Source organism: Chiloscyllium plagiosum, unplaced genomic scaffold (assembly GCF_037043375.1).
Source record: "Chiloscyllium plagiosum isolate Xiang-an unplaced genomic scaffold, Cpla_swu_hap1 HiC_scaffold_7, whole genome shotgun sequence".
Classification (NCBI taxonomy): Eukaryota; Metazoa; Chordata; class Chondrichthyes; order Orectolobiformes; family Hemiscylliidae; genus Chiloscyllium; species Chiloscyllium plagiosum.
The window spans coordinates 36,553,425-36,567,284 of record NW_028270145.1 but is presented as its reverse complement, the minus strand read 5'-3'; the positions used below and the strand labels follow the sequence as shown (position 1 = coordinate 36,567,284).

General features: G+C 42.7%; 2 protein-coding genes across 9 annotated transcripts in view; one reads left to right on the top strand and one right to left on the bottom strand.

Moving 5' to 3' along the window:
- The window catches only part of LOC122551450 (uncharacterized), a 71,696-nt gene that overhangs the window by 33,116 nt on the left and 24,720 nt on the right, over nucleotides 1–13,860 (top strand). For 2 of the 6 annotated variants that reach the window (XR_015757627.1, XM_087988930.1), the window contains one exon: nucleotides 1,912–1,982. The exons of 1 other annotated variant lie outside the window; for it this stretch is intronic. Coding sequence is in view for 2 of the 5 variants with exons in the window: in XM_087988930.1 (XP_087845056.1) it covers nucleotides 1,912–1,973 (62 nt within the window). In the remaining 3 variants the exon portion in view is untranslated. Of the gene's footprint in view, nucleotides 1–278; nucleotides 423–1,911; nucleotides 1,983–12,183; nucleotides 13,181–13,860 lie in introns of those variants that run through there. 3 more of the 6 variants (XR_006312105.2, XM_087988931.1, XR_015757628.1) reach the window with 3 other exon arrangements.
- The window catches only part of LOC122551449 (cytotoxic T-lymphocyte protein 4-like), a 42,313-nt gene that overhangs the window by 7,269 nt on the left and 21,184 nt on the right, over nucleotides 1–13,860 (bottom strand). For 2 of the 3 annotated variants that reach the window (XM_043693374.2, XM_087988927.1), the window contains exons 2-3: nucleotides 12,787–12,913; nucleotides 8–391 (exon numbers count right to left, since the gene is read on the bottom strand). In XM_043693374.2, coding sequence (XP_043549309.2) covers nucleotides 8–391; nucleotides 12,787–12,853 — 451 coding nt within the window. In that variant the 5' untranslated portion in view covers nucleotides 12,854–12,913. The remainder of the gene's footprint in view (nucleotides 1–7; nucleotides 392–12,786; nucleotides 12,914–13,860) is intronic. The other variant, XM_087988928.1, reaches the window with a different exon arrangement.

Below are 13,860 nucleotides of genomic sequence, written 5' to 3'. Positions count from 1 at the left end.
CACTCACCTACAGGACAGCTAGTTGCCTGGTTGATGTAGATGATAGTCCATTGCCCGGAGCTCTCATAAAATGGCGGCGGGTGTGTGTTTAAAACTACACAGATATACCTATCTGTGTCAGTTGCGTTGAGGCCCTGGATGGTTATCGATACGTTATTCTGACTCAGCGAAACCTTGCAGTGCAACAGGCCCATCCTCTTTGAATTTTTCATTGTGCCATTGATGAAGGAAGATGTACAAATCTCGGTGTTTTTATTCCTCCATATGCCCTTATACAGGACAACTTGGAATTCTTCACCCCTCTGACGGCGTCCAAATCCACATGCCAGGCTGGCCTCACCGCTGTGGTTGGCTTTCACAAAGTGCAGCTTGAAGATGTCCATGTTTGGCTCTATGAAATAATGTGAAGATGTTTCATGATTGTAAGCTATCTTTCTACATCTGATGATTTGGACCCCACCGGCAAGGCTGGCAATTATAGCCCATCCCTGAGCATCTCTTGAGAGCTGCAGCCTTGGACCTCCCGCTGACTGAGCAGGAGAGAGTTACAGGCTATTGACCCAGTGATGATGAAATTACAGTGATTCATTTCCAAGTTAGAATGGTGTGTGACCTGTTGGGCTGGTGTTCCCTTGCAGCTGCTGCGTAATCCTAGTTGATGATTTAGGTGCTGTGCTCAGATATTGCTGACAAAGGAGTCATGAGTTGCATTTTGCAGATTGAAAACACTCCAGCTATCATGCCTTGGTTCGTGCGCCCTTAAAGGAACTGCTTTGTCCTGATTTGTGTCAGAACTGCTACTTCAGAAACCTCACAAACAATTGGACTGTCAAATTTGGGATTTTTAAATGGCTGGAAGGAACTGAAGAGTGTTGTGGTTAGATTGGGACGGGGGGGTTGGGGCGAGAGGTGCAGGGACATGCTCAGAGACGGTCTTGTCGGTGATTGGGATCTCAGGGGTAAGGATATTATGTGAGATGCAAGTTCAAGAGAGTTGCTGTGCATCTGTGGAGGAAGAGATGAAATTACAGGAGAGAGGACAACAGGAGCTGAGATGGAAGTAAACGGGACTTATAATTAGGTAATGTGGGTAGATCAACATTTAGCTGATGGAATACAATGTCAGTAACTGTGACATTGAAGAAAAAAGAGAAGCAGTATATTATTTCAGTGGAGAGAGGCTGTGGAATGCTGTGGTGCAGAGGGATCTGGGTGTAATAGAACATGAATCACAAAAGGTTATCATGAGATGGGGACAGAAATTAGGAAAGCAAGTGGAACATTGGCCTTAATTACATAAACGAGTGGAAGTCTTACTCCAGTTGTACAGGGCTTTGGTGAGATTGCATCTAGAATATTGTGTACAATCTTTGCCTTCTCACTTAAGTAGGGATACACTTGCACTGGAGGTAGTTCAGAGAAGGTTCAGTAAGGTGATTCCCGGGATGTTTTATGAGGAAAGATTGAGTTTATGAAGCTATGTTTCTTGGAGTTTTGAACAATGCGAAGTGACCTTATTGAAACATACAAGATGCAGATGGGGATTGACATGATTGATGTGGAGCACTAACCCGTGCTTCTTAGACTCCATCCTACCCCATGTCATGCTCTCACACGGATGGAAAGTCGAATTAGGTAATGTGGTTTAAAAATAAGGCTCTCCCACTTATGATTGACATGAAGAAATTTTTTTTAGAAGAATGTCTGACCTTTGGAATTCTCTTCCCAATGAGCAGTGGAAACTAGGTCATTGATTATATTCAGGGCAGGCAAAGATGGATGTCTAATTATGGCAGGAGGAGGATGATAGGGTCTTGACAATAAAATGGATATAAGGTCCATAATCTGATCAGGTTCAAGGGACCGAAAGGCCTAATCCTGCTCCTATTTCTTATATTTTTCTTACGACAGGCATAAAAACAAATGCACCGCAGAGACCTCCCACCAACATGGCAGCACGTTATGGGATCTAACAAGAACGGGTTAGTACTGGTATAATAAGGAGTCAGAATTTCCAGTGTGTGAGAAGAAACAGAATGTGCAGGGTAGCAGCAGACCAGATGTTATGTCACTACTCCGATTCTGGAGTGAACCATTGCATTATATTGGTGCCTGTTGTCATGAACGTTGAGTCCCTGTATCTGGCATCTGGAGCAGAAGGTAAGGTAAATGGTCTGTACAGATAACATTTTGTCTGTGTGGCTCCCCTGGGTTAGATTTGATCAGCCGAGGATGGTGGAGAGGAATTTTCCAGTATATTTATTTTCCTTTATTGACCTTTTAAAAATCTTTTTATTTGGTGTCTCCATGGTGAGTATACAAAAATTCAGGAGTGGGTGCGATCTAAGTAGAATGCCTGAAGTGTCTGGTTTGGACGGTCTCGATAGCATAGTGTGGGACAGACTGCTTATGTCAGCTTCACACCTTGTAAATGGAGCAGGCTGAATGGGCCAAATGTCCTTCGCCTGCTCCTAATTTAGAACATAGAACATAGAACATTACAGCACAGTACAGGCCTTTCAGCCCTCAATGTTGCGCCAACCTATGGAACCAATCTGAAGCCTATCTTTCCTACACTATTCCATTTTCATCCGTATGTTTATCCACTAGCAATTTATAAGCCCTGAAAGTTGGCGAGTCTACTACTGTTGCAGACAGGGCATTCCACACCCCCACTACTCTCTGAGTAAAGAAACTACCTCTGACATCTGTCCTAAATCTATCACCCCTCAATTTAAAGCTATATCCCCTCATGCTAGCTATCACCATCTGAGGAAAAAGGCTCTCACTGTCCACTTTATCTAACCCTCTGATTATCTTATATGTCTTAATTATGTCAGCTCTCAACTTACTTCTCTGTAACGAAAACAGCCTCATGTCCCTCAGCCTTTTCTCATAAGACCTTCCCTCCATACCAGACAACATCCTAGTAAATCGCCTCTGAACCCTTTCCAAAACTTCCACATCCTTCCTAAAATGCGGCGACCAGAACTGTATGCAATACACCAAGTGTGGCCGCACCAGAATTTTGTACACCTGCAACATGACCTCGTGGCTCCGAAACTCAATCCCTCTACCAATAAAAGCTAACACAACATATGCCTTCTTAACAACCCTATCAACCTGGGTGGTAACTTTCAGGGATCTATGTACATGGATACCAAGATCTCTCTGCTCATCTACACTGCCAAGAATCTTACTCTTTATTTCTGTTGCTCCTTCCAAAGTGAATCACCTCACATTTTTCTGCATTAAACTCCATTTGCCACCTGTCAGCCCAGCTCTGCAGCTTATCTATGTTCCTCTGTAACCTGCAACATCCTTCTGCACTATCCACAACTTCACCAACCTTAGTGTCATCCACAAATTTACTGACCCATCCTTCTACGCCTCTATCTAGGTCATTTATAAAAACGACAAACAGCAGTAGACCTAAAACAGATCCTGGCAGTACCCACTCGTAACTGAACTCTAGGATGAACATCTTCCATCAACCACCACCCTCTGTCTTCTTTCAGCTAGCCAATTTCTGACCAAACCGCTCAATCACCCTCAATCTCAAGCCTCCATATTTTGTGCAATAACTTACCATGGGGAACCTTGTCAAATGCCTTACTGAAATCCATATACACCACATCAACCGCTATATCCTCATCCACCGGTTTGGTGACTTTCTCAAAGAATTCAAAAAGGTTTGTGAGGCACGACCTACCCTTCACAAAACTGTCTTGACTATGCCTAAACAACTTATTCATTTCTAGATGATTATAAATTCTATCTCTTATAACCTTTTCCAACACTTTGTCCACAACTGAAGTAAGGCTCACAGGTCTATAATTGCCAAGGGTTGTCTCTACTCCCGTTCTTGAACAAGGAGATAACATTTTCTATCCTCCAGTCTTATGGCACTGTTCCTGTAGACAATGGTGACATAAAGATCAAAGCCAACGGCTCAGCAATCTCCTCCCTGGCTTCCCAGAGAATCCTAGGAATAAATCCCAGGATATATGTCAATATTCAGGATTATTTTGGCCCAGAGGACTTATCTATTTGTATATTCTCACGTTAAATGGATTAGGTGGATGGCATGATGACTCAGCAGTTAGCACTGCTGTCTCGGGTTTGACTGTCTTTGTGGAGTTGAAACTTTATTGCTGGAACAGCACAGCAGGTCAGGCAGCATCCAGGGATGCTGCCTGACCTGCTGTGCTGTTCCAGCAATAAAGTTTCAACTTTGATCTCCAGCATCTGCAGACCTCACTTTCTCCTGTCTTTGTGGAGTTCCTTCCACAGTTGAAAGATGTGTGTGTTAGTGGATTGGCCATGCTAAATTGTCCATAGTATCCAGAGATGTGTAGGACTAATGAATTAGCCATGGAAAATGCAGGGTTATAGGGTAGGGTTCTGGGTCTGGGTTGGATACTCTTCGGAGGGTTGCTGTGGGGCTGAATGGCCTGCTTCTGCACTAGCAATTCTATAATTCAGATACTGAAATAGAAGCAGTTGCTCCACTTCCCTAGATGGGTGCAGCTCCAACATCATTCAAGAAGCTTGAACCGTCTAAGAATGGCACCACATCTACACCTTCCATCACCAATGCTCTGTAGCAGCAGTGTATACTATCTGCAAGATACATTGCAGAAATTTATCTTCCAAACCCATGACCACTTCCCTCTAGAAGGACAAGGGCAACAGATACTTGGCAACACTACCACCTGCAAGTTCCCTTCAAAGCCACTCAGCATCCTGACTTGGAAATATGTCACTGTTCCTTCACTGTTGCTGGGTCAAAATCCTGGAATTCCCTTCATAATGGCATTATGAGTCAACCTACAGCACATGGATTGCAATGGTTCAAGAAGGCAGCTCACCACTCACTTCTCAAAGGCAACCAGGGGCCAGGCAATAAATGAGGGCGAGTCAGCAACTTCCACATCCAACAAGTGAATAAAGGAAAATGAGAGTAGTAGCGAAGATAAAGGCCACAGTAAAGCTCAACGTGAGCAGACAAATTAAATTAGGTGCAGAGGAACCAGATTTCAACACAGCCACAGAGTAAAGGTTAAAGCAGTGAAATCCTCTTTGTGGATGAGCCAGGATATATGTCAATGTTCAGGATTATTTTGGATAAGTGAATAAAGGGAGGGGAGAGAAGAGTTTTGGTAACAGGGAGGGTAAATTGAGTTGAGATATTTGTTTCTTTGAGGGGTGAACACCAAAACAGATTGTTTGGTTGGAAAGACCAGTTTCTGTCTTGTAACTGCCTGGAAAATGAGCAGCAAGTGGATATTGTAGGATTTAACCCTCAAGCAGGTAGACAATGAATAGCAGTGCAGAATCCCAATAAGTTGCATTTTGTGTAAAATCTATTAATGCCTATTTTCTAATAGTGCTAAATATTGAATCTTTTCCTTTTCACATGAGTTCTCACTGATCCAATCCAAACAGAGCCTCACTCAATTTTCTTTTAAATCTTTTTTGTTGATATTTCAAAATAATCTGCTCCTCTCCACTCCTGATGATATTCAATGGTGAGATCCAGGCCCAAGTTGGGAGGCTTGTTTTAACTGAAACGGGAATGATGGATAGTTTTGATGTCTTGGTATTCTTGGACAAAGATCTCGCACATGAAAACCTGGAAGCTGCAGCTGAAGGCAGTAGGTCTGGGGGGAGGGGGTGATCGTGTCTTGCACTGGCACAGTTGTACCCCCCTTCTAACTTGCTCAAAATACTAAAGGTGAATTTAGGGTTGCCAAGTCTGGTTAACTGCTTTTAGTTCATTGCCTCCTGTCTCCACTATCCCTTTAATCTCTGCATGGCCATGCTCATTGCATACTATGTCCATCTTACTCAATCAGTAATCAAACTTCTCCTCATGCCTGAACTGAATGGTTCTTGACTCTCTAAAACTGTTCATTTCCAACTCAACGACAATCATTTCCATAGATCCCTTAACATACTGAAACCTCACAAGGCACTTTTCAGGAGCATTATTAGCCAAAGAGAAGTGGGAAGATGTAGGGAGAGAACTTAAGAGATTAGGTCTGAGGTAATAGAAGACACAACCCCCAGTATTAAAGCAACTGAGGATCCACGAAAGGCCAGAATTAGCGGAGTGGAGATATCTCGGAGGATTGTGGGGTGGTTGCATTAGAGATAGTGAGGGTCAGAACCACAATTAAAAGCAAACATGGAAATTAGAAATTGAGACTTTGTTTGATTTGGAGCCAATGGGTGTCTGTGAGCACAGGGCCAACTGGGGAATTGTTACATGCTAATGAACAGGCAATAACATTTAGGATAACCTCAGGTTTTCAGGGATTGAATGTAGGAGGTCAGCAAGAGGTTGTTGGAACGGTTTAGTGAGGGTTAATGAGGGTTTCAGCAGCATATGAGCTGAGGCAAGGGGAATCAGGCAATGTTACAGAGGTGGTCTTAGTGACAGCACAAATATCCAGTCAGAAGCGTACCATGGTACTTAATATGACATCAAGTTTGTGAATAGATTGATTTAATCTCAGACAGTTGCCAGGGGAAGGATGGAGTCATCTATTATTTTGGATTTTGGAGTGTGGACCAAAAATGCAATGGCTTCAGGATTTGAACCTCAATTCTACAGTCCTTCAGACCCTTGAGAATCTTTCATCCATGAATTAGGGATACTGAGGATGGGTTAATCTGTCTTAACGCTAGGTTTAATAATTGGACACTTTGAACAAAGCAGACGAAAGAAGTTGCTTTTGACCCAATCTATCCTGTTCACTGATGGTACTGGCATTGGTTGGCTTGTTTTCTGCCTGGTTCAACCTCCCAGTATTGGTCACGTTAATGCAATTGGTCAATAATGGTGTCTAGAATAACCAGAATCCTCTGTACTCTATCCATGTGGTCTTAAAAGTGCAGAGAGCTTTAGTGCATTGAATTTTCTCTGACACCAATGCCCTGTAATACCTCATGCAACATTTGAAGATATTACGCCATAGAAGGCATTAGCACCAAACTTGATTACGTCTTTGCCTCACGCTTGAACCTGTTGAGCTTCCATTGAGCAGTGACCTACAGCCCAGCCAGAGGATGCTTAGTTGGATTGAAGGAAATCTAATACTATTGTGGCTGAGACTAAAAGTTGACACAGATAGAAATATTGAGATAAAAGACAGTAATTGAATCCTTTGAGGATTTTACCCACCTTTCAGTCACATTAAAGCTGATCTGTATGTTCACTCTGTGTACCCACTTTATTCCATATCCTTCAATACTCTCAACTAACCAAATGGTATCAATTTCAATTTGAAAATTTTCTGAGACTCACTAGTCTTTCGGGGATTTGTTTCTATCCCGGTATTTACTTGACGATGCTTTTATATTGAGCCACGCGGTAGGAGTGTTTTTGGTTTTGTGCAATAGGTGAGTCAGGAAATTCAGAGCTCACTTTTAAGTCAGTAATTGTTTGGGATGCAGGCCAGTTATTAAGTGGACAGCCTGATATGGAAGTAGAGTGATCTCTATCCCAATACCCTGACTCATAACAAAAACTATGAACTAACGATGAAGAAACACTGTAAACAGGAAGCCCAGAGCTGCCTCCTGCTCAGCCACACAGGTGCACTGCTACTTCCTTTCTAACAATGTCAGCTCGTGGGCTTGTCGTTGTGGTTCCTGTCTGTGGCTTCACAGCCTCCTGGGCTTGATCCTCTTGAAAGACTCAGATCCAGATCTGGCCGATCGTGCACTGCACTGAAATGTTCACTGAGAGACCCATTAGATGAGTGCATCAGTGAGGGGCAGTCAATAACGAAAGAGAGTGAGTGTGAAGGGGGTCAGTGGAAATGGAAAGAAATTAGATTGATGCTCTTTAAAAAAAAATCATATTTGACCATCTATCAACCAAAACTTCCTGTCCCATCCTTTTCCTTTTCTCAGCCCTTGATGGTGCTGGTATCTCCAATCTCCATGCTTAAATCTTTCCTGTCAATCAAGTTTCCAAACAAGTGCACTTATAAACAGCTTTTACCAATGGCGTAGATGTTATCCTCTGTGACTGCAATCCATGGACACATTTTCCCCTGTCATATTCTCTTCTCTTTGAGATGGTTGATGCCTTTCTTCAATGGCTTTCCTCCACTGTGCAGAGCAATTGGACTTCCCTTACCAGGTTTCACATCCTCAGATAGGTTTGATTGTTTGTGAGCAGCACTGTCTAGGACCGGTATTTAGTACCTATCCATGCAGATTGGTGCAGCTCCAAAAACACCACCTAGGATAAAGTGACCCACTTGACTGGCACCATATCCATCACTGCCCATAATCACTGCCTTCACCACCGACACACAGTCAGGTATTCCATCTACAAGATGTACTGTAGCAACTCACGCAGGCTCCTTTCACTGCACTTTCCAACCTACCAGCATCTACCATCTATAAAGACATGGGATCACTACCATCTGCATGTTCTCCTCCATGCCACACGCCATCCCAATTTGGAACCATACTGTCGGCCCTTCATTGTCACTGAGTTAAAATTCTGGAATACCCTTCTTTATGGCATTCTGAGTAACCATGGACTGCAGCAGTTTAGGAAGGCAACTTACCATCACCTTCTCCGAGGTGATTATCATAGAATCCTGACAATGGGGAAACTGGCTCAACAAGTCCACACCGACCCTCTGAAGAGTAACTCACCCAGACCCATTCCCTTACCCCATTACTCTATGTTTCCCCTGACTAATGCATCTAAGCTACACATCCTTGAACACTATGGGCAATTTAGCATGGCCAACTCACCCAACCTAGACATCTCTGGGAATGTTGGAGGAAACTGAAGCACTCAAAGGAAACCCACACAGACACGGGGAGAATGTGTAGACTCCACACAGACAGTTGCCTGAGGCTGGAATCGAATCCAGGTCCCTGGCACTGTGAGGCAGCAATGCTTATCACTGAGCCACTGTGATTAGGGACAGACACCAATACTATTATCTCTTGAAAACCCCGTGGGATTAGCCTTAGCCTCTTCCTATTCCCATCCACTTTCCCCCTCAGTGGCATCATCTGCCTGGTCTGAAGGTCTAAGATTCCACAAGAAAGCGTGTCTTCTTTTGTCCTTGGATGACAATTCTACACCCCTGTGGCTGATAGGGTCCCTGATAACATCGAGCACATTTTCCACACTTTTGTTCTCACTCCTTCCCCTCTCTCCTACAGTCACATTGGGACTTTTCTTTTTCTCACATTCCACACCATAAGTCTCATAATTCAATGGTTCCTTTTCCACCATTCCTATCACCTATGACACTATTAACCACATCTTCCCCTCCCCTCCCATGTCAACATTTTGAAAGGACTGTTCCCTCCCTGATCCAATCTGCTATCCCCCTCAGCACCCTGCTACCTTCCTGTGCAGTTCCAGGAGGTATAAGACCAGTCCTTGCATCTCCTCTCCTCACCCTCCGAGACCCCAAACATTCCAATCAGATGAAGGAACAATTTCTTTATACTTCCCTCCAGACTGTTGTAGTCACTATTTACAATGTGGTCTCCTGTGCACTGGGGAAACTAAACACAGACTGGGTGACCATTTTGGAAAATACTTCCATTCAGTCTGCAAGCATGATGCCAAGCTTCTGTTAACCTGTCATTAAATTCTCCTTCTCCCAGTGACACTGACTTTTCTCGGCTGACTGCAGTGCTCCAGTGAGTATCAATGTAAGCTTCAGGAACAATACATCTTTTGATTAGAAGTGTTGCACCCTTTAGGACTGAACATTGAGTTCAACAATTTTACACCAAAATCTACATGCCTATTCTGTTTCCTTTTCTTTGCTGTTTTAGTTTTCTCTTTGGTTCTGCTCGGAGTCAGCGACCCACATGCTCTGGACACGTCTTCTGTTTTTTTCCTCCATCATTCCTTCTTTTGACTCTGGGAGACTAGTCTTTTAACCTCTCCTGTATTTCACGTGATCAAAGACCTTCCTCTTCACTTGTTCCACCCACCTGTTGTTCAAACTATTACTTTTCTAACTTTCCTCAGTTTCTAACTGTTACCTCAGTTCTGTCTCTGCAGAACCTTCAGACCTGCTAGATTTTTCCAACACTTTCTGTTTTTATTTCAGATTTTCAGCATTTGCAGTTTGCTGCAGATTCCCACATTGGAGAGTCATAAAGTCATAGAATCATAATATTATACAGCATGGAAACAGACTTTCGGTCCAAATCATCCATGCCAACAAGACCTAGACCTTATGGAACCTAAACTGATCTAGTTCAATTTACCAGCATTTGGCCTATATCCCTCTAAACTCTTCCTATTCATGTACCCATCCACATGCCTTTTAAATGTTGTAATGTCCTTCATCCCATTTCCCTTCATCCGTCTCGCTCTCTGTTTCTTTATTCCATTCCCCTCAATCCCGTGTCCCCTACAGGCCACCAAACCTCCTGCCACTGGGAAGATTTCCTCCCTCACTGACTCAATGGGAACCATTGGCCTCATGATTTTGAACACTTCGATTCACTCCCCCTTGCCCCCAGTTCTCTTATCTCGCAGGAGAATATTGCCTGCTTCTCTCCTTGGGAACAGAAGACTGGAACCATGGATTGGGAGATTGCTCGTCTAAAAAATGTCACTTCACTCAAGTGCTTGCCACTTTCTTGAGATTTGTTCTCCTCCCATTTCGAAGGGGGCATAGTTCCAACAGGGCAAGCCAAGCCGGAGGCAAATGGCAGCTGTGTCCAAACAGCTACTGTGGGCAAATCTCTGAACTGCTTTCACATCCTTCCTTAAGTAAAGAAGCAATACTCCAGATGCCATCTCAAATGAATGCGAAGGGGAGATGACTAAATTGAATGTAAAAATGGTTGGAAAGGAGGAAGAAAACTACGTGACATAGGGTAGTCTCTCAGGTGGTTGGAAGTGGGTTTGGCTGTCCACGGACTGCTCTGGGATTGATCCCTGTGATCATTGATGATATAGATCTAGAGGAGTGGTTTCCAAAGTTGTGGACATTACAGCAGACATAATGGACAATCCTGGGGACCAAAGGAAGACTTAATGACGTGTAGGAACAGGCAAAAAAAGTCAATATCAGTAGATGTGAAGTAGATCATTTTCAATAAAAAGGGAAAATATCTAGGCAATGCAGAATAGCAGAGGGATTTTAGCCGCTTTGGTTGATGAGATTTTAAACCAACATTCCAAGCATATGGCCAAGAGATTTATTACAATGTAAACATTGAGGTAATAGATGTGAAATCTTATAAAGAGTACCGTGGTATTACTGTTTGTAGCTTTGGGCTGCACACTACACAGAGAATATTGATAATAATGAGAGTTCAGTTGTGATTGATTAGGTCAAAGAAAAACAGAAAGTGCTGGAGAAACTCAGCAGGTCTCACAGCATCTGTAAAGAGAAAACAAAGATAATATTTTGAGTCCAGTTCTAAAGCTAGAGTTCTAAAGAAGAGGCACTAGACCCAAGAGGTTAACTCAGAGATTTTGACAGACCTGCTGAATTCTCCTAGCACTTTCCGTTTCTATTTGTTTTCAAGCTTCAGAAATGTGTCACACTGAAAGAAAGTTTGGAAAGCAGAGATTAAGACCCCCGCTATGGTTTTGTAACCTTTAATATCCTGATTAATCTGAATTACAAAATTTTCAATTGACATCTGGCCTCAATAACTGTTTGGGGCAAAAGTTCCAAATTTCCACAACCACTTTGTTTGAGGAAGTACTTTTGATATCACTTTCGGATTAAGCAAAAATCCCCATCATCTAAAATACTGGATGAAAGCCCTGGACTTTTCAAAACGTTTGAAAGTAAAGGGGACAGCTGGGCTGAGCTCTGGGAAAAAACACACAAGCAGAAAGATGGTTTCTTGGAACTATTGTTCAGCTTGGAATTCCAATTTACAATTCCACTCTAAGAGTACAATCAACCAAACCTAACACTCTAGACAGACATGACTTAGAGGTGCTGGTGTTGGACTGCAGTGGACAAAGTTAAAAATCACACAACACCAGGTTATAGTCCAACAGGTTTATTTGGAAGCACTGGCTTTTGGAGCGCCACTCCTTCATCATAACTTTTCCAACTCGGGCTACCCAGCATAGACAGTTTGGAGTCTACACTGCGACTGAACATTCAATCTCAATCAAAATGCACTTACACATGCTTTTAACTGTAGGGAAGCCAACTGACTTCAGAAGGAAACACCTGAAACACAATGGACAACGCAGATTTGAGGGGAGATAATGGGGTGCACAGTCTGTATAACTGCTAACCCTGATCTGACCTGAGGGAACAGCCTTCTCTCAACAACAGGCTTCTGCACAAACAGCTTCCCCTCAGGCCGACAAAGCAGCTTCAGAACCAAGAACCACAGAGGCTGAACAGAGAAGCTGAATCAGGAAGATAAATCAAGGGGACGTCAACCAAATGCTATCTGGAACAAAAACTTCCAGACCTGGGCCTGCTCTGAACCAAAAGAACCGATTGCAAGAACCTCAACAGCCAGCTGTACTTAAAAGCTGCGATTTTCCTCAGTGGTGAGACCCCAAAGCTTCCAACCTAGCTCCCAGAGAGGGGCAAGGGGGAGGTGGTGACAGTGTATAGGACTCCAAGGGTAGGAAGCTTGAATAAAGTTTCTATGATTAAAACCCTTGCTTTAAATTCCAATAGTGTTTAATCTGGCTAATTGTGTATTTAATATAATTACTGTCTTCTGCATGATTCATTGTGTTAATTGCACGTTAATTGCATTTACCTTTATTTCTTGTATTATACTTACCTTTTGTATGGTAAATAAACACAGAGATCCTTTTTTCCTTGAAACATCTATTTACTGTCTTCTTCATTTCACATTCCCTAAATAAATCCAGTGTCAGAACCAGGCATCTGGGGGTGATTCAGACCACCTAAAATTCAGCAGATTACGATAGATATTCGAGTACAAGTTGATTGCATGTAAAAGTCAACCCCTATTTTTGACCAAAAAATCTGGCATTTTCCATATATATCATGTAAACGTTGACCCTAGTTCTTCACAGATTTTTGTTTTTCTTTATTTGTTTCGAGATCAATTGGGTTTCTGCTATTGATACAGTATTTTGGACTGTCGCATGAATTCCAGCCCCATAAAAGTAGCATCTGTGTAACAGTCAGTCCCGTAAATTTAACCTTAAAAATAGTCCAAAAACTTCAACTTTTACACGAGTACTAATTGCAAACCGGAACCCCAGTTTAAATTTGAAGGTTAGAATCCCTTGTTTTCTATCCCTCATCCTTCTAAATATATGTGGAAATAAAAGATGCAAAAAAGCTTAAATAAAGGTGCTGGATTCCCTTTGATAAGTAAAGCGTTGGAAGGCACGTTTTATCTCATAATATTTCCACCAGCTTGCGGGCGCGCATTCAAAGAACTGAATTGGAAGAAGATGAAATATATTAGATTCAGAGAAGTTTACTGCATCACTGACTCAGCCCACACATTTCAAAGGAAGAAGTGAGTAAAGACATAAAATCATTTTACAAATTCAAATTTGCTCCTATTTGGTTTTCTCTGGTAGGAGGTGATATCTCTTTCTGGACAGGCCACAGAACAGTTGCACATCATCTCCAAAATTATGGCAAGGGCGGGGACCACAACATCAAAATAACTCAACTCCAACTCTAAAGTTAGGGCTGTGACGGGTAAAAACAGGCAGAAAGACGCAGGTTGACTGTAGTTGAAACCACAGATATAATCTTCATTCTAACCTTCAAATCAAAAGGAAACTCAAAAGTACCCCACAGCCCAGCGAGGCCACATTTGGCAATTTACCAAGTTTTAGCAATTTACCAATTTGGTGTGTGTGCCAAAAGA